The 22,530-nt window shown below is 37.0% G+C and overlaps 1 protein-coding gene across 14 annotated transcripts in view; it reads left to right on the plus strand.

Annotated features, from left to right (window-relative positions):
* The window catches only part of LOC132141079 (nuclear receptor corepressor 1-like), an 87,382-nt gene that overhangs the window by 35,173 nt on the left and 29,679 nt on the right, over positions 1–22,530 (plus strand). For 9 of the 14 annotated variants that reach the window (XM_059550274.1, XM_059550273.1, XM_059550284.1 and 6 more), the window contains exons 15-20: positions 8,315–8,445; positions 9,135–9,325; positions 10,272–10,370; positions 12,911–12,973; positions 18,961–19,100; positions 21,256–21,331. In XM_059550274.1, the coding sequence (XP_059406257.1) occupies positions 8,315–8,445; positions 9,135–9,325; positions 10,272–10,370; positions 12,911–12,973; positions 18,961–19,100; positions 21,256–21,331 (700 nt within the window). Of the gene's footprint in view, positions 1–2,935; positions 3,339–8,314; positions 8,446–9,134; positions 9,326–10,271; positions 10,371–12,910; positions 12,974–18,960; positions 19,101–21,255; positions 21,332–22,530 lie in introns of those variants that run through there. The other 5 variants (XM_059550278.1, XM_059550283.1, XM_059550285.1 and 2 more) reach the window with 4 other exon arrangements.

Here is a 22,530-nt window from a genome sequence, read left to right on the forward strand (position 1 = left end):
GTGTTGGGATAAGTTGAATTTGCATTCATTCTTGTGATTGCAAACAAGCAGAAGCACTGTTTAAGATTCAGTTTAAGTACTCAAGAAGCCCCCTAGTGTTGGGTATGCACTGTTTCAACAGCTCAGTCTGAGAAAGTGTGTGCTTTTAAATGACTCTGTGTTTTGACTTTTTTTATGAGGGGGGTGTGTTTGAATCATGCTTAATGTGAGGTTGTGCTTTTTCTTTTTTATGAGAGGGTGTGTTTTGTGGTTGTTTTTGTAAGCTGTTGACGATGTCTTATAAGAACTGTGTGTGCGTCGGTTATCAGGCAAAAATGCATCTGTGCTTTGAGAGTCTCTCTCTCTTGCTCTCTCTGATTTATGGAGGGCTGCACAGCTTTCCAGGAATCTGTTTTATCTGTTTGGCACAGCCGAGAGGCTCCATGCTGTTGTCAGGGACCACAGAGGGAAAAGAAGCGAACATGAGTTAGTTTTGAACTCCAACTTTAAAGCTGTTGGAGCATAGTATCTGAGGCTTCTTATTTTCACATGCCTACTTAGTCAGACAGTGTTTTAATCTGGCTATGACACCCAAACAAGGTGATTATCTGATGGATAGATGATTTCAAGTAAAAATTGAAACCCCATTTATTTTCTTAGTGTTCTTCCACCTTTTTTTTTTCTCTATGTCATTCAAGACAATGCAGAGCTTGACCTTCAGCTTCCATGTCCTAGTCAAAAAGTTTGTATTTGCAGTGAGGGGACTAATCCTCAGTTATGGAAGTAAAATGCATTGCTAATGCAATGTATCATTTTAACTTTTAAGACAACAAAAAAAATTGGACATTACACCTGTGTTTTGGTTCTGAATATTTGGTCTGTTTCATCATTCAACTGTAATGGTGAAATTGCATATAAATATATTTAATATATAAACGCAACATAGGTTTTATTTTAAATATATACAGGCATGGGTGTACATTTATATATACATAATGAATAAACACAGTACACACACATGCATTATGTGTAAACAAAAACTTTTATTTTGGATGCAATTAATCTTGATTAATCATTTGACAGCACCAAAATAAACTCAATATTAGCATTTTATGTCATTAAAAATAAATAATCAATAGCCTGCTTTGAACTTGAATTTTGGTTTGTACCTACCTGCACTTGGCAAAACACATACAAGTGAAAGTAAAGGGACAGAAATGTAACCTCTGTTATCATTTACTTTTATGGAATTTCAAACCCGCATGACTTTCTCTTTTCTGTGAATCAAAAAAAAAAAAAGCTGTTTTATAATAACATTCTTCAAAATATCATTGTTTGTGTTCCACAGAACATACAGGTTTGGAACCACATCAGAGTGCAAACATTTTGGGTAAACTTTCCCTTGAATAAAGATTTAAGGATTGAGAGATTAACTAGATTAACTTGTGGAACTAAAAAGTTCTGTTTATAATTTTTTTTAACAACTGGTTTGACCAACAAAACTGCAAGCTATCATTTCATTACTCAGTAAAATAAAATAATAATGTAAAATAATGTAAAGTTCATTATTTTAAGGATGCATTGATGCCACAAGAAGATTGCTCTTGTAGTCTTATAACGCACTTGGGTTTTCTTGGTATTCTGCTTTCGCAATGGGTGAAATACTATAGACACTAGGATTGTGGTATTGCAGTTGGATCATCTAGTTTAATGAACAATATCCCATAAATTATTTATCCCCTTAAGCTCCCACTTCCCATTAAATCCTCTCTATCCTGGCCTGTTTTCATGGGGGTGCTTTAAAACTTTATTTTCACATAAAGTTTGACATGCTAGCATCCTTTACCATGAAAATGTTTTTTAAGAAACTCAATAAACCAATAAACCGCATATCTTTTTCTGACAAAAAATATTGGATTATGAGTAAATGTGTTTAACATTTGGCAAATGCCAGAAAAACTAAATTAACAAGCGCTGCTTGATGTACATATGATACATCTTGGATATTATCATAGATATGAGATGAGCATCTACACGGCTGGTCTAACTCGATTAGCCCTCTGTCGCCTGTGTGTGTGTGTGTGAGCAGCTGCTGTACAGAATCGGCATTAATAACAGCTATGCTTCAATCTAAACAGTGCACACAGCGCTGGATAAGTGTGTGTAACAGAGGACTTCTGTGAGTACCGCTGCCATGCAGATCACAAGCTGAAGCTGCCGCTCATTGAAAGCATGTGTCTTTGAGTCAGGAGTTGAGCTGCAGTAATGAGGAGATGATCTGATCTGTTCCACACACATACACACCCTCACGCTGCCTGACCCTTCAGCCCCTAGTAGCCCCTGGCGCTTTCAGCAAGAAGGAGTATATGCAGCTGTTTTTGTTTGCATATGTGGCCGTAACTGATTCCTGGTGTCTCTTTAGCTACCTGGATATATACAGTGCAGTCCTGGTTTTCTTTATCACTCTTATGTTCACGTAATGATTAAAAAGAGAGGGCAAGCAGGTTCAGTTTTTATCTTATCTTTAAAGTGCTCTGTGTGTGTGTGCGCAGTATAGTCTGTTACCGAACTTGCCTGTGTGTGGGTGGAGTGTATAACCCTGCCCCACATTAGAGACCCATAAAAGTGTTTGTGTCAGTCGAGTTCAGCTCACGTGGAGTACTGAACACTGTTCCAAACAAACTTCTGCTCAAGCTTTCTGTTCCCAGAGTCCCCCGAGAATGTTTTAGAGAAAGCGAGCGAAAGAACAAGCCAGAAAAATATGCATAAACGAGAAGAACACATTTTTGTTCCTTTTTTTCCATCTTAAACTGGCAGCCCATGTGTTCTGCCGTCCCTCTAGAGCTTTTTCGGAGAAAGAGGGAGGGTTGGAGAATGTGTGTACACGAGACACCCCTCCTTAGCTGCGCAGTGGTATGCGCCATTTGTACCGACACCAGTGAGAAAGTTGTGGAGCAGCTTGCTGTGCCAATCAAAATCCTGACGGGGCTGGGTTAAGATCGGTCAGTCTCCTCTCCCCTCCACCCTGCGGGGATTACCTGGGTTGACCCTAGCACCCAGATTAGCTAGCGCTCGCACACGTTTGTGTGTGTGTGAGTGAGATGGAGATGCCACCGCTTCTTTAGCAGGCTCAAACAACCCCGTGGCATGCTTTCTCAGAATATGCGCCATTGATCTGCGAGCCGGGTCCCGGATCTGAGGATCTGTTCCAGGACAACGCTGCTGCCAGGCAGCCCGAGGCGCACTCTCCTGCTCAGCCTGTTCCTGTCACTAACATTGGCCTCGGCGCCACTGCATTCTGGGATATATAATGGCATAAAGAAAGGACACTCATAAGGGGCAGATAAACCTAGATGAAGGTACTGTATGAATGTGTGAATGTGGAGTAGTTTTTGTGTGCTTATGGAGGCTGTTTGTAGAGATTTGTAGAGCTACATTCTTGTTTTTGGTTAGAGGTGCAAACCATGGTTAAGGTTTGTTTGTTTGCTAGGGCTTTGTTAGGGTTTGTTTATTTATTATATATAAAAGAACATTTATGTATTTTGTTTATGGTTAATAGTATTGTTGTTATTATTATTTTAGTTTTTTGGGAATATAGGTTTACCTTTATTATTATTTAAACTAATAATCATTATCAGTTACTGTCATCTTACCAATAGTAGCATACCATGTACGTAAGATGTGTGCGGCGGTGATTAGCTTGGATGTGCTATTGACTTGGTGACATCTACAGGATGGGAGGTGTGCTGCTAATAAATTTGTGCAAATTTTCATACAGCTATTGAAAACAAAATAAAAGCATAGATTAAAAGGAAGATCGATTTTATGAATCAAACCTAATCAAAATAGTTTTTTTTTTCTTCTTTTTTTTTTTTTTTTTTTTGCAAACTGCTAGAGTTGTTGATGCTCAATTTTGTTTGCAAGTTAGTTTTTCTTGGCCTGGTCTCCTCTCTCTCCTTTTCTTTATTGGTCTATCTTAGCTACAGCAGGAGCTTGTGACCGTCTTTCGTGTTACTTCACCTGATTAAGAAAATCAAGATACTATTTTTACTGAACTTTCTTTGTATTAGATTTGCATCTTTCACTGCAAAATGTTAATTTAGAGTAATTTATAATGCAATCAGCCTCTTTTCCACTCTTCACATTTGTCACCATATATTAAGTCACTTTTGTTGGGAATCTAAAAACTTAGAATGTTTTGATCATATGACATTTTGTTATCTGATCAAATGCAGAATTTTCCAGTAATTATTTGTAGTGCAGTTTGTCATAACCACTGCTTTACCTACAGATACAAAATAAAGTGTGTCCAGAGGTACACTGAAAGCTATGAAGCTAAAGTTTCCAATAAAAGATAAGGTGACATTAGAATATTGATGGTAGATTAATTTTTAATTCTTACTATTTTACTAATATCTCTCTCTTGAAAAGATTTATCCTGCTTAAAAAAAAATCCAGTTTGTTAATAAAGCTTGTGAAAACAATATTTCCATTCATGCAGACTTTAATAAGATGTTGTACGTACTAAGTGTGCAAGTGTTGTTAATAACTGCTTATAAAAACCCTGCTGCATGTTGCATGTTCCTTCAGATTCAGGATATCCTGCATTCTGTTCTTTTCCATTGTGCTTCAGCTGTTTTTGAAAACAAGGTGTCTTTAAGAAAATGTCCCAATGAACCCTAAACCAGCCTACTTACATTCTTCCTAAAGTCCGATTTGTTGACTGGCAATACTGGGATTTCTGTTGAATTTCTTTTTCAGTCAGACGAGACTGATCCAAATCTGACATAGTATGTATACTATTGTGTCATTATTATTAAGCCCCACGAAAGCCACAAACATTTATAAAGTACATTAAAGTTTTTGTGCCCTATATTTGAAGTGTTCTGAAGCCATTTCACAGTTTAATGTGTACAGGTGAATGTTTAAGTCAAATTCTTTGTAAACTGTTTTGCTGCTATTACTTTAAGAGCTGCCGCTGCTGAACATGACACAGCACACGCTCCCATATTTGTGCGTGCGATTGTAGAGCACATGCAAGAGCACAGTATATCAGCTGACCGAACAGGAAGATGTGACCTAACATCTCATCTGACCACAGTTTACTGATGTTCTACTGAAGCTGCTTCGTCCCCTGTACCGTTTCCATCCTCGCTTGACACCTGAAACCTAAATTTCAGTTTAATTTCAGTTAAATCTTTTATTTTTTTATTTTTTAATGATAACAACATTGTTTATAAGTTTATAATGTAAATCAAAATTCCCATATAAGCTGTCCAAAAAAAAAAAAAACAGACTTCGCCTGTAAAGAAAGTCTTTTGATGGAAAGTAAAGTCATTGTAAACTGAGCTTTGAATGGCAGAAATGGGCTTTTATTGTGATCCATGTGTCAGTTTGTCGATGTGCTATAACTGTAAGAGAGCACTGGAACAAGCACATCCTCCTCCTGCCCTTCAGCCTAGAGAATGAATGATTGATCTTGCGTCCGCTCCATGCTTGCTATATGTCTTTCATGTGTTGGCCTCTTTCTCTGTCATTTTTGTTTTGACCTGAATTATCTCCGTTTCGCTTCCTTCCCCCCTTATTTGTTCTACGTCTCTGTGGCAGAGGTTCTGACTTTTTTTTTTTTCTTTTTTTTTTGGTCTCATCTGGCAGCTGCACAGCTTGTTTGTGTTGGCTGAGCCCTGCTTGTTCCAGTGCTTTGCTTCTCTTTCGTGGAACAGACGGAGCAGGAGGAGGGGCTTCAGTTCCTCTGTCCGCGCCAGCAACCATGATAAAGAACTTTGGGCCATTAGCACACTGGATCCCTCATCAAAGAAGGAAAAAAGAGCGTCTCCACCAACTGCAGTCCTGCACTTAGACCAGTGGTTCTCAACCCGCGGCCCCTGAAATATTCATATGCAGCCCTTCATGCTGAAAACAATTTAAAATATATTTTCAGTTTTACAATTTTCAGACATGAGCAGAGTCAGCAGACCTGTACTCACGTACTTAACGTTACGCATTTAACGAACACTTACAAGTGTGAATTCAATTCAAATAGTCATCAGCACCCATTAGTTTGGTAAAATTGAGCATCAGAATGGAAAAATGTGTTGGAGAAAAACTAAATGTAGAAAACGCCAGCGAAGGAAAACATACAATCAAGAATAGTCGCAGTATCAGCAGTATCAGCTTCAATGTCACGCTTCAAGTCACGTTTCCACACGCGACTTACAGCTTACAACTTAAATTTGCAACTTCAAAGTGCTGATACTTCTTTTGAGCTGAATTTCACAAAATTGGTCTGCTCATAACAGCATCAGGTTGTTTTAATAATAGTTAGTAAAATTATTTACATTTTCTCTTCATTGTCTGACTGTCAGCCTTCATATGAAACGCCGCTCTAGACGCTGGGTATGTTCACATTAAAAACCTGAATATTTAGTATTTAGACAATGATGCTTTGTTTATATTGTTTTTTATGAGTAACCTACATTTGTGTGAATGTACATAAGTGTGTTAATAACAAGATCTCATGTTTGGAAGGCCGTCAAGTAAACTTAAATTGCAAACTTAAATTGCAAACTTAATTTCCTAATACTTCTCTATTGATTTCTTGCAACGCTTAGATGGTTTTGAGAGTTTAAATGGAAGTGAAACATCAAGTTAAATCAGATTTGCTTTTTTTTTAAGTTTCTGCACTGAGTATGCTGCCCTTCAGATATTTTATAGTACAGTATCAACTTTATTGATGCTGTATAATGTTATTTGCACCTGTTGGGAAAATATGGTCCAATAACATAATATTCTTTGTCAAATTAATTTATTTAAAAAATTACATGAAAATGAAATTCATACTGTGACTTAAAAACATCTGTAATGAAAATGTTTTTAATTCTGAAAATCAGGTCTGTGGTACGTTTGTTTATGCATGTTCATGAACATTGGAGAAAGATGGATTTTACTCCTGAATTCTGCTGCTATGAGAGACAACTCTTTAAACTTACACTAACAGCATAAAACATTGGGCTCATTGTGTTTTGTGTGTGTAGATGGTGTTTCCACCTACAGGAGTTTGTTCTGATTGGCCAGTACTTGCTCTGTTTAGCTTTTCACTCACTTGTTCATCTGCCTCTTCTCTCTTCATATTTTTCCACCACTTCTTGGCCCTTTCTTTCTGTGCTTATCACACTGCACAGTAAATCTGATTTCATATTCATATTTGTTTTTTACATTTCTGTTTTCAGAACATATAAAAAAAAAGTAGAATTGCAATGCTTTTTACTTTCCTTGTTAGGAAAGTAGGCCTGAAGGGATGTGATGATCGAATGTGTGTGAAATGTTGTTTTTGATCTTTCTTCATGGAAAAAAGTAAGGAAGAGACGGAGATAGATCATCAGTAACCAGACAGGAATTTTGTCTGATTCAGCCCATAGCAGCAACGATTTGGAGCATGCATTTCGGTTTGCCATCTGGCTTTAAACTGAAGTGAGATTCGTTTTGTGGGATCTGTCACAGTAGCAAACAATGAAATGTAGAAAACTCGGGTCCTCCCAAAAGTTTGACAAAGTTTCCAAACTAAGCAAATTACTCCGTCTGAAAAGTAACTTAGTTACTCAACAAGTAACTTAATTATTCAAATTGCTAATTAGGCTACATCTTAAAATCCCTATAAACCTTAATAGAAATTAAAGTCTTTATTCTTTCAATTTGAGTTAAACATATACTAGTTTAGCCTTTTAGCTTTAAAACAACTGTAATGCTTTAAAACATTTTTATAAAAAAATTAACCTTGTTTGGTTAACAAATAGAAATACTCTGAATAACAACATATCTGAATAACAAAAAAAGCTTAAGAAAAGTTAAACAATACATTTCAGTTTGGCAAGAAAAGCCCAGCTAGTAAAAGCCGTACAGGTGTATGTAAAAATAACACTTTAATGTAGGTAAGAATAAATTACATAAATGGCCATTGCATTCATAAGATCAATAGAATCGTGTGTGATTTGTTATAAGGCAGCAGCGCTGTACAAAAACGTCTGTCTCTGGCTCAGCGCCAGACAAAGCGTGAGCGCAGATTTGAATTTAGCAGCTGATGCTGTGCCGCACTGAACGATCGAATCACACCAGTGTGATTGTATCAAATATAAAAATATTATTCTCCTATTTTTGTATTTTTGGAATCTGCATTTAAAATATACTTGGCTCAGAAATTTGAGGGGGAACGTGCCCCCTCTGACACTATTTGAGGTGAACTGTTGATTATTCCAGTGATGGCTATCTAAGTCTGTGCTCTTGTTAAATTCAGCTGTCTAAATGCTGCTTTCATTGTGGTTCTTTTCCTTTTAAAAAGCAGATAACACGACCGTCACAGGAAGACAAGACCGACGACAAGAACGAAGAGGAAAAATCAGAGAAATCGGAGAAGAAAGAGGACGAGGAGAAGAAGGAAGAGGAGGAGAAAGATGAAAAAGAGGACTCTAAGTAAGTCCCAGGTTTTTGTCCTTGTTTTCCTACCATTTTCATTAGATAGTTGTGATGAACTGGCCTCAACTCCCCTTTTTGCTCCAATCCCACTGGGAAATCTTAAAGGGCACATGCACACTGAAAATGTAAGTGACAACAGCACATTTATTGTTATGTTGGTACAGACTGCAAGATTAAGTCTTGAAATTACAATGTTCTCCAAATGTTTGAAATAACCTTTTTACACAAACCACCCAAATAATGGATAGATTGCTCTATTATTAAATGTGCAGTGGTTTAAAGTAGGCGAGATGATCTGTTTTCTGTGAGGTGAGCCTTATTGTAACAGGGGCTTAAGATTAACCTCATTAACTTATTTGGTTTGGAGGAGACTGCATTTTTACTCGGAACCTGTTATGTCACTACCAAGAATACAACAAAAAGTAGAATTAATTATGAAAAAAAATGGGATTTTTGAATTTTCTGTGAACACCCAAAACAGTACAGAAGTGGTTTTAAAATCTGTGAGAGCTCATGTTATGGAAGCTCTGTGATAAACTCTAAAGACCTAATACATCAGCAGGGGAGAAAATCGCACAGGATCTGCATTCGTAACTCTGTGTTCTGCTCGCTCTGACCTCTGAATAGATGTTTGAATTGAGATCAGTGCAGAGGAGAGCCTTTATTCCTCGCCTTTGCCTCCGCAGGGACATCAGTAAAGATAAAGAGAAGTGTGAGGGAGAGGAGGAAGAGGGTAAGGAGCAAAGCACGGCACGCGGCCGAAAGACAGCCAACAGCCAGGGACGCCGTAAGGGCCGCATCACCACCCGCTCCATGGCCAATAACGAAGCTGCATCTGTGGTGGCAGAGGAAACACCTCCACAACCACCTGAACCAGGTAACATCTGTTGAGCATGTGTTTTTTGCCATGCAAGCTTAAAGATTTGTCTTGCATTAAATATTTTTGCTATTCATTTTACATCAGCTTTTCTAAAAACAGTTGTGATGCTTAATATGTGTGTAAATTCCATTTTGTCTGGATTCTTTGATGAATAGAAATTAAATGAAAATGTAAAAAAAAAAAAATGCAATTTTAAGTAACACTTTAGTATAGGGGACCAATGCTCACTATTAAGTAGTTGGTAATTAGCATTAACATTGGCTGTTTATTAGTACTTCTAAAGCACATGTTCTGCATGACCATATTCTACATCCGTAATCCTACCCAATACCTAAACGTAAGAATTACCTTACTAACTATTAATAAGCAGCAAATCATGAGTTTGAGGAAAAAGTCGTAGTTAATGGTTTGTTAGTAATGAGAATTGGACCTTAAAATAAAGTGTGACCAAATCCTAAAAATATAAAGGTCTTTACTGTCACTTTTGAGCAATATTTGCTAATCAAAAACCTAATAAATTGTTCTGTTAAATGATTTTATGAAAGAAAAGAAAGACAAAAAAATTCTAAAAGAAAATGAACATCAAATGAGAATTATAAAATAAATGAAGGCGAACAAAACAAGACATTAAAATATGGGGCCAGTAAAATTGTAAGTAAACATGAGTTTCTGAGAAGTAGCCGAAAAAACATAAGTAAAAAGTTTTGTTTTTAATCTTACATTGTTTTATAAATTTAACTCATTTTTATTCAGTAAAACAGTTTCACAAACTGAAATGTAAAAAATAACAACGGGACCAACTGAGAACTCGATTTTTTTTTTTTTATGATTAGTCCGAACAAACTGATTTGCTTATAATGCATCCAACTTCCCAATAATAGGGCACGTACACATATGCACAAATGAGGCCAAGTCATGGTGGTTTATTCTGTGTGTTGCTTAGTTCTGCCGGAGCCCACACCCTCCTCTAAACCCGAGCCGGTGCAGAAACCAACACGAGAGCCTGCAAAACCCTCACCTGCAGCCAGCACAGAGACACGAGGTAAGCACTACCTTCTTCCCCACATACTTTCCCTCTCTTTCTGTTCAAATAGCTTCTCACATTAACACACTCCCTCACAGTCACCTCTCAGAAGGTGCATCTGTGCCGTGATGTCTGTCTGTCTGCTGATCATATGGTCAGTCTGTGAGCGGTTCCTCCGTGACCTCATTACAAAGCCTGAATGTCACCTAGTTTGCTGCTTTCTTTGGCCGCAATGTGGTCTACGTGTGCACTAGTGGTGTTTGATTCAAATGTTATCGTGATCGCAGGGCTGCAGTACAGAAACACTGAGGATTTTATCCCTGAGGCTGACAAATCACCAATACTTCTCTTCTGTTCTTTCACTGTTATGACATCTAGGCTGTTTCTCTTCATTTTACTGTTTATTCCCTTTGCACTCTTTTGTTTCCTCTTTTTGCTGCTGCTCTTTTGCTCCGTCTCTCTCTCTCGTGCACTTTTTGTGAGATTGTTTGTCCCTCTCTTCTTTCTGCCACCCAATGCCAGACTCAAGGTCTCTGAGTTTGTGTTGCCGTGGTGACAGCGGGTGGAGGGATCGCCATGGAGACAATAATGAGAGGCAGGTAAACGCGGCGAGTCTCAGGAGGAGTTTGATTAGAGCAAAAAAAGAGGAATGAAAGAACGGCCTGTTTGTTTCATTTAGCTTTCGTTGCCACTTTAAAATGAATTAAGAGACCTCATTGTGCAGTCAACAGTGTTCATTACGTTTACCCCTGAACGCAGTCAGCGTCCTGGTCAACAATTGTAGCTGATTTGCGTGCTGTACCTTGAAGTTTATTCACCAGGTGTGTTTCTGGTAACTAAACTTTAGACTCAGACTCAGAGGCTGACCTTCGTCCTCTGTATTATGATCTGATGGACCAGTAAAGCTGTTTAAAGGGTTAGTTCAACCCAAAATGAAAATTCTGTGAGTAATTTCTCACCCAAATGCTGTCCCAAACCTGTAAGAAATGTATTAATCTTCAGAACACAAATTAAGATATTCTTGATTAAATGACCCTGAATAGACAGCTACACAACTGACACATTCAAGGCCTAAAAAGGTATTAAGGACATCATTAAAGTAGTCAGTGTGACTAGTGTTTCAGCTTTAATTTTATAAAGCTGTGAGAATTTCGTGCACAAAGAAAACAATATTACTTTATTCAACAGTTCTTCTCCTCCTGTGCATGAATTCCTCAGCTTGTAAACAAGGCGCAGTGCATGCTTCTTCCACATCAGCAGCAGCAGCATGCACGTGTCGTGGTATTCTCAACAATGGCAGAGGATGGGATGAGGAGGAGAAGAATTGTTGAATAAAGTTATTTTTGTTTTCTTTGTGCACAAAAAGTATTGTCGTAGCTTCTCAAATTATGGTTGGACCACTGATTAATGATGACCTTAAGTTTCTGGGCATTGAATGTGTCAGTTGCATTGCTGTTTATGGAGGGTCAGAAAGCTCTCGGATTTCATCAAATATATTTTTATTTGTGTTCTGAAGATGAACAGATTTCTTAAGGGTTTCAACGACATGCAGGGTGAGCAATTAATGACAGAATTTTCATTTTTGTTTGATTTTTTTTCTTTAAACCTCAAGCCCTCGTTGGCCCAGATTTTCTCTTCGCTTTGCTCAAAAAGTCTTATCTGTGCTTGATTTTTTTTTTTTTTAATCATTCTGTGCTCAATAGCCATAATGCACCAATTCCATGTCCAAACCGCCATCAACATGATAAAACCGTGGACTACAAGCATATACATGTAACACACACACACGTTCAGGGGTCATGGGGTAACGCAAACAGTGTCTAGTGGGTCACCAAAGAGACGTTTATTTGAAGAGTTTTAGCAGAGACTCGCCGCACAAGTCATCCAAACACTGCGGGGACACACACGCACTCTCACATAAATGTCAGAGGTTCACACTGTGCTAAATCTGTCTTAGTGTTTAGTCAATTTCAAGGAGAACCTCAGGATGGGCGGGAGAGGAGAGCACAGGCTGTCTTTCTCTACCATGCTGTCTTTCTCTCGGTCTCTGTCTTTCTCTCTCTCTCTCTCTCTCTCTCTCTCTCTCTCTCTCTCTCTCACTCTTGCTGTAGTTAGAGTGGAAATTATGTAGGGAGGGGTTGTTGCGCTGCTCGCTTCAGTTTGGCTACTGTTATAAGACAGACTGCCTAATGATATGGGTGAGGGAGTGAGAGTGTGTGCTGGTCTTAGACCCAGAAGGGTGGTGCTTCTGCACTCCTCCACTGTCTGCTTGAGATCAGCTGACTGGACTCTCTCTTAGAGACCGAGCAAGAGAGACAGGAGAAAGAGAGAGGTGAGCCTGCCTAGTTGAGTCCAGTAAGCACCAGGGAGAGAAAGCAATAAACAGAGAAAAGGACAGAAAGCATTTGAGGACGGAGAGAGAGTGAGACTGTGGGAGGTTGGAGGTCTCCGCAGTGCTCGAGTGTAAACAGATAGAAAGGGAGGGTGTGAGATGAGCCGTGTCGTGTAGCTCTGCTCGAGTTATTCCTCACTGACACTGACAGTGTGTGTCGCTACAGGCGCAGTTGAAGCTGGAGAGACGTCTCGCTGGACGGAGGAGGAGATGGAGATCGCCAAAAATGGTACTGCTTGACTTTTACTTCATCTCCCTCCCCCACCCCCTCTCCTTCTCTGGTTCTCAATTGGCTCTGTCTGATCTCATATGATTTCACACATACACAAACTTTTCACCTCACTTTTGCTCTACTTATTTGATGTCTCTGGTGTTGCATGTTTTCTCATGTTGGGGGAAGTTGGTTGTGGTTGCATTTGTGAGCATCCTCTTTGTAGTGATTATTCAGATTAGGATTGTACAGAAGAAACTGAAGTAACTGTGTGACTGTTTGACATACTAGAAACTTTACAAGACGACCAATCATTTCTAGACAGAATTCACCCCCAGGTCTTAGTTTAATGGGTTTTTAATTAAGTGTTTTTTTTTAAGCAAATCTCTCTGAAAGCATGCCCAGGTTACTATTATTTCATTATTTCATGACAGTTCACTAAATTCTTATACCTGCAAAAAAAAAAAAGCTATGGTTAATGCAATGTAAATTTTATATGTAAATATACACTACCGTTGGATCTGTAAGAAAAATATTTTTTTTCCAGCAGACACACATTAATTTGATGTCATAGTAAAGACATTTATAATGTTGCAGTTAAAATGTTATAATTTCTATTTTAAATAAATGTCGTTCTTTTGAACTTTATTTCATCAAGAATCCTGAAGAAGAGATATATTGTGTATAATAATACAAATAAGTTTTACTATTTTAAATTGTCAGTTCAAGTCTATATTTTACTGATTCAAATGTATTCAAAATTTTAAATGCATTGCATTGTTTATCGAGCACAGAGGAGAGCACTTCCTCAATCAGCTGTGTTCATCTGCACATTTATATGTAACCAAGATACTAACTATTCTACAGTGAATCTCCTTAATTTTGATTGCTAAAATAAACTGATTACAGTATTTTCTTCATATTTGCAAGACACTAACATAGTGTATTTTTTGCATTTGCAGTAATGAGTTTTTTTTTAGTAGGTCTTTAAATGTGGTTCACTTTTTTCAAGAGAATAGAATTTCCAGTTTCCTCCTTTAGATTTATTGGTGAAATATGACTTGGACATGATCTTGACAGCTTTCACAAGATTCTCTTGAACAAGTTGAGGTTCAGTTTGCAAGTGTGTAGCCACGGTTACTGTTAGGGATGCAAGATATTGATTTTTGCCGATATCCGATATGCCGATAATTTGCAACTCATTTTGACCGATAGCCGATACAGATATATAATTATTTTAAATTTTGTTATTTTGTAACAATAACTTATTTGTTAGAATTAAACATTAATAACGTTATTTTATAATTACAGTACATTGAAGATTTGAAAATAACTATTAATAAACTATATATTAATCACTGCCATTTTTTCTCAGAAAGATGCTGTGGTAACCCTAATATTTTATTTTTTTTATTTAATATTTGTAAATGGTCTAAAGCAAGAGTTGTAAAATTCTAAAAATATTTAAGAACTCATAATTTGTTTAAAAAAAACATGTTACACATTAATTAATAAGTCTGTATATATCAGATTAATTGAGTGCCATGTTTGTGATTTGTGAATTCTGTGATTAATTACTCACCCTGCATGTTGTTGAAACCCTTAAGAGATCCGTTCATCTTCAGAACACAAAAGCTATAGCTTTTGACCTTTTTAAATCAAAACGTACTCATGATTTTATGGCATCAGTTACTGCTTTATTTAATCAGAAAGACTAAATATTATGTGTATTTCTCTTAAATTTTATTAGAAGTAGGCAAACAGCACCCCCTACGGAATTAAAACTCCTCACCAAACGGGCATTAGGACCCGGGGGAGGCTGATGCTACATGTGTTATTACTGTTGACTATATCAGAGGACCTCAGAAGAAGCCAACCCTGAAACAACATAAAGAAATACCAAATTTTGTTATAGTTTGATTGCATCATATAATAATTGCGGTTTATAGTGTTCATCATCTGTTTGGTTACGTTTTTTACATTTATTTTTCCATACATTTGACATATGTATATTAACTGACAGTCACCACTGATACTACTCCTACTACTAAATATTGTAGAAACGTAATTTGCTTTGCAACGATTTGTATCGTAAAAAGCACTATACAAATAATCTTGAATTAAATTGAATTGACTAAATCTCACACCAAAGGCTTCATTCTGTATGTGCATTCTCAGTTCAAATGATCATTCATCATTCAGGCAAAACTTTGCTTCAAGAATTAGCCACACTGCTGACGTGATCTAATCGCTAGCACATCCTGAGCACATGTGAGTTAATGTATTCCTCTTATAGGCAAGACATATCGGCATAATTTTTCATATCGGGCCAATGCCGATATTTTCATATAAAGCCATTATTGTCCGATTCCGATAATGGTCCAATAATATCATGCATCCCTAGTCATTGTCAGTGTCACAGCAGAAATTGATGAAGGAAAATAATATTTGCCTTGTTTGCACTGAATCAAACACTGGTAATTTACTGGTTGTTGTTTTTGACTGATTGTATTAACTGTCTGGAAAGGAGGACAGTAGAAATTTGCTTTATTTAGATTTTAACCACAACTCTTGTGAAACAGTTTTTCTGAATTTGTTGATCAACCCTTCTGAGACCTGGTCTTTATGGATTTGTAGACTGTTTATTATTTATATATCACTTTTGAAATATAAAGTGATGTATATCCAAAGATGAAGGCACATTATATTTTTGCATTAAGAACATTGACACACATATTGACAGATACACAAATTTAAGTGCAATAAGTGTTTATATAAATAAAAAATTAAAAGCACTCACAGAAGCATTAAAGTACCAAACTACCCCAAGGACTCTTTAAAGCATCAGAGTTTGCAGAAGTGTTTTCAGGTCAGACTGCGGTCATCTGAGTGCATTCCTTTTGCTTCCTCTTTCTTTGTGCTCTTTTTTTAGTCCTCTCTTTAGTGGAGGGGAAGTTCATTCCACTGAGGAACAAACATGGTGTGTGTTTGTTTGTGTTTCTCCCTGTATCTTTTGCACAGACCGCAGGTGAGCCATCAATGTCACTGCACAGTTCAGTTTAATTGGAGGACAGTCTTAACATGACAGATTGGGGACTAGGGGAACTGCACACTGAGCTTGAGTATTTGTTTAGAGAAACTGAGTGTTTCATATTCTGTTGAGAACCACTGTAGCTGCCAAGCAGACCTGAGAGGCGCTGCTCTGTTTGCTGGAACACAGGTGGCCATGAGCAGAAAATATACAGCTCATCAGAAGTTTAATTAGTTCATTAAATCACTCACCTTCTTGTTTGTATTATCACATCAAGCATAAGCCAGGTTTTACTGTCGCACAGGGCTAGTGAAAAAAGATAATGTGTTAGGACCGTATCAAGGTAAACCACTGCGGTCGATCTTGAACCATGATGTTGGCAGTGATTAATTCAGTACTCATGACACCATGAGTACTCAGTCAGTACATCCCACACACTTTCATTATGAGTTTTGGTGCTGGTTGTGGCCTCCTTTCCAGCACACTGTGGCCAACTTCTACAACATGCGATTACAGATTAAGTCAAGAACCGTGGCATTGTTTTATGCAGGATTTTGACAAATGACAAACACTTAAACCTGTGTCATTTCAGGAAATAAAAACATCATATTAAGAAATAATAGGCTATTTTCTGTCCTGTTTTGAACCCCATCATCAGAACGCTCTGTTTGAATAACCGTGGCAGATTGTAGAAGTTAACGCCCACTGCTGTGATTGGCTAATGTTTGTGTATGTTCACAGCCTACCTCCTTCATAGATTGATGCTGCTGTACTTTAGGTTAAAAACAATACTCAGTACATATCGAACAATCTGTAATAACAGATAAAGCAATAATGACCACGTAATAAAAACAATTACTCACACTTTTGTGGTGCACCATTACAGTGCATTAAATTTATGCACTCTTTTCTAATGTTTGGATTATAAGGAAGGTGATACAAAGTTTTTCCACAACTTGCTACTGTACAGTTGCATGTTGTCTTTGGAGCCATTTTATTATTTGCTTAATCTTAGATTAGCATAGCTCATTGAATCTGATTAGACCATTAGCATCTCGCTCAAAAATGACCAAAGAGTTTCTATATTTTTCCTATTTAAAACTTGGAATTTTCTGTAGTTACATCGTGTAATAAGACAGGCGGAAAATGAAAAGTTGAGATTTTCTAGACTGATATGACTATGAACTATACTCTCCTTTTGGCGTAATAATCAAGGAACTTTGCTGCAGTACCATGGGTGCAGCAGGCACAGTGATATTACTCAGCGCCTGAAAATGTAACTACAGAAGAGTCAAGTTTTAAATAGGAAAAATATAGAAACTCTTTGGTCATTTTTGAGCAAGATGCTAACGGTCTAATCAGATTCAATGATCTATGCTAAGCTAAAAGTGAGAGAGCGAGAGAGCCCCGGCCGCACGCTCACCGTCTTCAAACAACACGAGCGCTGTCTTGCTCTCTCTCCCTCGCGCATATTAATCAATCGACGCGATGGTGTAGATGTTTAAATAATTTAAAATGAGAATGTAATTGTGCTCACCCCATTTTTGTTTGTAAGAAAAAATTAGATTAGATTTCATATCGCAATATATATCGCAGAAAAATAAAATATCGCAATTGTCATTTTTTCCCAATATCGTGCAGCCCTAAACACAACTGTTTAACTTGGAAAATGAGCCTATCTTCAAAAAAAAGCATAGTGTTCCTTTAAGTGTGTGTGTGTGTGTGTGTGTGTGTGTGTATATATATGTGTATATGTGTATATATATCTATATATATATATATATATATATATATATATCTATATATATATATATATATATATATATATATATATATATATATATATATATATATATATATATAGGACATTTGTGCATGTAAATATCTCATGCATGGTCATGGTTGTGATCAGTGACGTGATCTGCTCTGATCTGGTCCAAACTTTGATTTGTGAACACAAAGCCACATACAGCATCACAGACATCATTTGTTATCTGTGCTGTTTGCGTAGCTCAAGTACTTTATGGAGATCACTTACAATATCATAATAAAGAAGGAATACATGGGGAAAACAGTGTGTTTATTCAGTGTTAATCATTTGATCTCTGAAGCTGACAACTGCTTTTGGGCATGCGTGTGGTCCTGGTCATGTGTACTAGAACCCTGATTAGACAAATACAGATGACACACACATTCGCAGGGTAAAGTCCCTTTACTAATTTAATCTAAAATTGATCTTTTTTCAGTTATTTATTCATTTTAATTTGCTACCAAATTGGGACATTTCAAGAACCTGAGAAAAGCCAGAACCAAACACATTTTTCCAAACCACTGCTTCAGTAGTCTTGCCATTCATACTGTTGTCAGGCTGTTAAGATTTGGTTCGATCTATTGATAATGGGCATTTGTACAAACTTTAGTAGATATTTAACTAATGTTATATCACATTAAGAGAGTGAGCAGTTATTGTTAAGATATTTATAAATAGCTGTCCTTTCTGATTTCTTGACCTAATGTTAAGTGATTTTACATCCCTTGCAACCTTAAGAATCATCAATAACATGTCGTCTTTTGGGATATTGTAAAATCAGGCTGAGCCTCATGCCGATGCTCATCAGGAGTTCAGCTAATCGGGCTGCTTCAACCTTGTGGTGCCCTGCACATCCTTCCTTGACTGGTTCATCCAATCTAGCTAAGCTGGCAGGATTATCTGCTCCGCCGAGGCAGGAGGAGTGGCACAGTCATTGCTAACTAAAACCCAGACATGTTTCATGTGTTGAAATAGTGGTGCTGATAGAGGGTGTTCATCTCACAGCGGGACCTGTTGAACGATCTTGTGGTTAATATTAGGCTCCATCCATCCATCAAGTAAACCATTATTAATACATGTAAACTGTTAATTACTAAGGGTTTTGTTTGACATCAGTGACCAGTCTGCACATTCATAACCTTACCCACTTTCTCTTGTGCACAGGGCTGGTTGAACATGGTAGGGATTGGACTGCCATTGCTAAGATGGTAGGCACTAAAAGTGAAGCTCAGTGTAAGAACTTTTACTTCAACAACAAGAGACGATACAGCCTAGACAATCTACTACGGCAACACAAGGTACAGGTACAGATCTATCTGCTACATCCAAACCAAAAATTTTTTTAGGAGGTCAATATTTCTGTGTTTAGATATTTAAACTACTGTACAAAAATTTGGGGTCAGAAAGATTTATGAAAGCAGTCTCTTTTGCTCATTTAATCTGCATTTAGATAGTCAACAATACAATAATTAACGGTAATATTGCAAAATGTTATTATAATTTTAGTGCACATTTTCTTTTTTTATTCTTGTGATGTTAATGCAAAATGTTCACTCCAGTCTTCTTACTCCAGTCTTCAGAATTACATGATCCTTCAGAAATCATAGAAGCATTTGGTGCTTCAGAAACATTATTATTATTTTTGAGAAATAGAAAAGTTCAGAAATGCAGCATTAAATTTACATTCTTTTTACTATCACCCTTTGATCAATTTAATGCTCCGGAATTTTCAAGACTGGAAACTTTATATGGGAGTAAACAGGAATAAACTGGGAATTTGCAAAATTGCAGGAGCTGGGAAATTAAATGTATCTTGCTGCGTAATCTCGGTTAAAACAATTTCAGTTTAATTTCTACCCTACATATTGCTTAATCACATGCACACAGCACACTGCATGCACTGTGCATTCCTCCATAACTTGCACAGATAATTTCTTAAATCCTGCACAAAAGACATCAAAATGTCCATCTTGGTGAATATATTACAAACAGTTTAAAAGTTCCTAGTACTGTGTGTAATATACTGTGCAACTTAATTATACCATTGTAAAAACAAATACACTGACTGAACAAACATTTAGGTGATGATAATAATAAAACAAGTCTAAAAATGACCTTCCCCCACACACAATCCCCTCTAGTCACCTAAGAGGGGGATTTCTCTTCATTTTCTCTGAAGCCACACCTGCTGCATTTGAGCCCAAAGACTTCATTTAGGTTTTGATATTCTAAATATATTTAATCTATGGGATTCATGTTTAACTAGTAAATACCAAAAAAGTGTTTATAAAGTAGCTAGCTATCAAGTAAATCAATATATGAAAATTCTAAGCAAGTTTATTTCATTGAAAATGTATAAGGCTAGGTATGTGCTAGCTAGCTCAAGCTGTGATGCTCTTTCTGCTAGCCAGCTTTCTGTTATCATACAGAAGTACAAGACTGGTCAAAAGTTTGGACACATTAACATTTTTAATGTTTTTAAACATTGCATCTCTTTTGCTCATCAAACCTGAATTTATTTCATTAAAAATACAGAACAAAACAGTGATATTGCGCAGTATTACCGGTATTACAATTTAAAATAATGGTTTTCTGTTTTAATATACTTTTAAATATAATGTATTTCTGTAACGTAAAGCTGAATTTTGAACAACATTGCTCTAGTCTTCAGTGTCGATGATTCTTCAGAGATTCAGAAATGATTTATTACCAATTTTGGAAACAGTTGTGCTGCTTAGTATTTTTTTACTTCCTGTGATCCTCTCTTCAGGACTCTTTGATGAATAAAGAGAACAAAATTTATTTAAAGTACAAATCTTTTTTTAACAATACACTACTGTTCAAAAGTTTGGTGTCAGAATTTTTTTTATCTTTTTTTTTTTTTTAAATACTTTTATTCAACAAGGATGTAAAATTAATAACAAGTAATAGTAAAGGCATATTGTTAGAAAAGATTTCTATTTTGAATAAACAGTTCTTAAGTTTTTATTCATCAATAAATCCTGAAAAAAGCATCACAGATTCACCCAAAAATTCCCCAAATGTTGTCTTTTTTTTTAATAAATCAGTTTATGATCAAAACAAAATATGTTTGTATATGACAGTTTTTAAATTGCCCCAAATTTCCAATTATTTCCCGTAAATTCCTGGTAAGTTTACAACTTGGAATATTTCCAAAATTCCCCAGACGAAGTTCCCATGAAAAGTTTCTGGAAAATTCCTTGCTGAATAAAATGATTAATTTCTTTAAAAAATAAAATAAAATCTTACTGACCCCCTACTAGTAACAGTGGCTTTGCTGTTTTTAAGCATGACACTTGAAAGGCATCAGAAAGTCGCGTCACTGAAAGGGTGCTGTAGGGAGACAAAAACTGAAAAATGGCTGTGGTGTCATACATTGTCGTGAACTATTCTTAACCTGTATCTTATGATTTGCACCTCTTATGTTGTTGTGTGCAGGGTTCCCGGCGGCTCCGTGGAAACCGAGACCCATCACAGAGCGATCCTGCACCTGATGATGATGAGGAGAGTGACGGTATGATCTCTCGCTGTGATTTAAAGTCTTTTACAGCCGGCTGCTTCCAACATAAGCTCTAATGCCTAAACAAACACCCTAAAACCCATCGCTGTCAGTCTCTTGCTCTGTGACCCATGAACCCAGAGTCTGATCAAGCAGAGAGAAAGAGAAGCAGCCGAGCCATAATGTAATGAGAGCAGAAACAGACAGACTGACACACAAAGAGGGATGAAGTGAGGGAGCAGTATTAGCAGTGTGCTGACCTGTCTGACTGCAGTGCGTTTGATTAGATCTGACAGCAAAACCCCAGACCGCTCTGCACTGCCACAGAGGTCAACATCCTCCCTCTACTTCTGTCTGTACGCCTAATGAGTGAGAATCAGGCGCAAATGAGGAGAGAACCAGCCGGGTGGGGGAGAGCTGGATGAAAGGGAGAGGAAACAAGTGAATAAGAGAGAAACAAAGAAAAGAGAGTGGAAATTGGGGGAATGTGCAGAAAGGATAAGAGATCTGGTCTAATTCTGTCTGCCACACTCGCTCTTATGTAAGCATTCCCTGGCTTTAAAGCCTCAAAAAAAAGTACACCGTAAGGAAACCAAGTGCTCCTGCCGAGCATGTTTGATCTGTTGTGCTTTTATTCAGATATGGTTGTGTGATTTTTAGTGCTACAACACAGCTTCAAGTGTTTATTTGATTCTATACCAAATTACTTCATACTGAGTAGCTTGCTTTTTAAACAACATAAGAGTAGTTACTTGCACACAAAAATAAAAAATCAGTCATTTCAGACCTAGCGATACCTGTCTGGTCCAACCCTTTGTATCGGCATTCTTGGAACAACACTTGTGCATTTAAATTAAAGTAAAGTAATTATTAGTTACACGTCTTTTAACTCTTTCCTTCCCTTTGGGTGCCTGTTTGTTCACTTCACCTTCTTCCAGCCCATCTACATTACCGTTCAAAAGTTTGGGGCCAATTTCTTCCTGGGATTGCAAAGCAGAATTTTCAGCATCATGACTCCTGTCTTCAGTGTCACATGATTCAGACATCATTCTAATATGCTGATTTGAACGTTTTTGCTTTTTAGTATTGTTGTGGAAACATTTTATGGATAGAAAGTTCAAAAGAACATCATTTATTTGGAATAGAATCTTTTGTAAAACTCATTCAATGCATCCTTGCTAAATAAAAGTAAAGTATACTTTCTTTCCTCTTAA

The sequence above is a fragment of the Carassius carassius genome, chromosome 5 (genome assembly GCF_963082965.1).
Source record: "Carassius carassius chromosome 5, fCarCar2.1, whole genome shotgun sequence".
Lineage (NCBI taxonomy): Eukaryota > Metazoa > Chordata > Actinopteri > Cypriniformes > Cyprinidae > Carassius > Carassius carassius.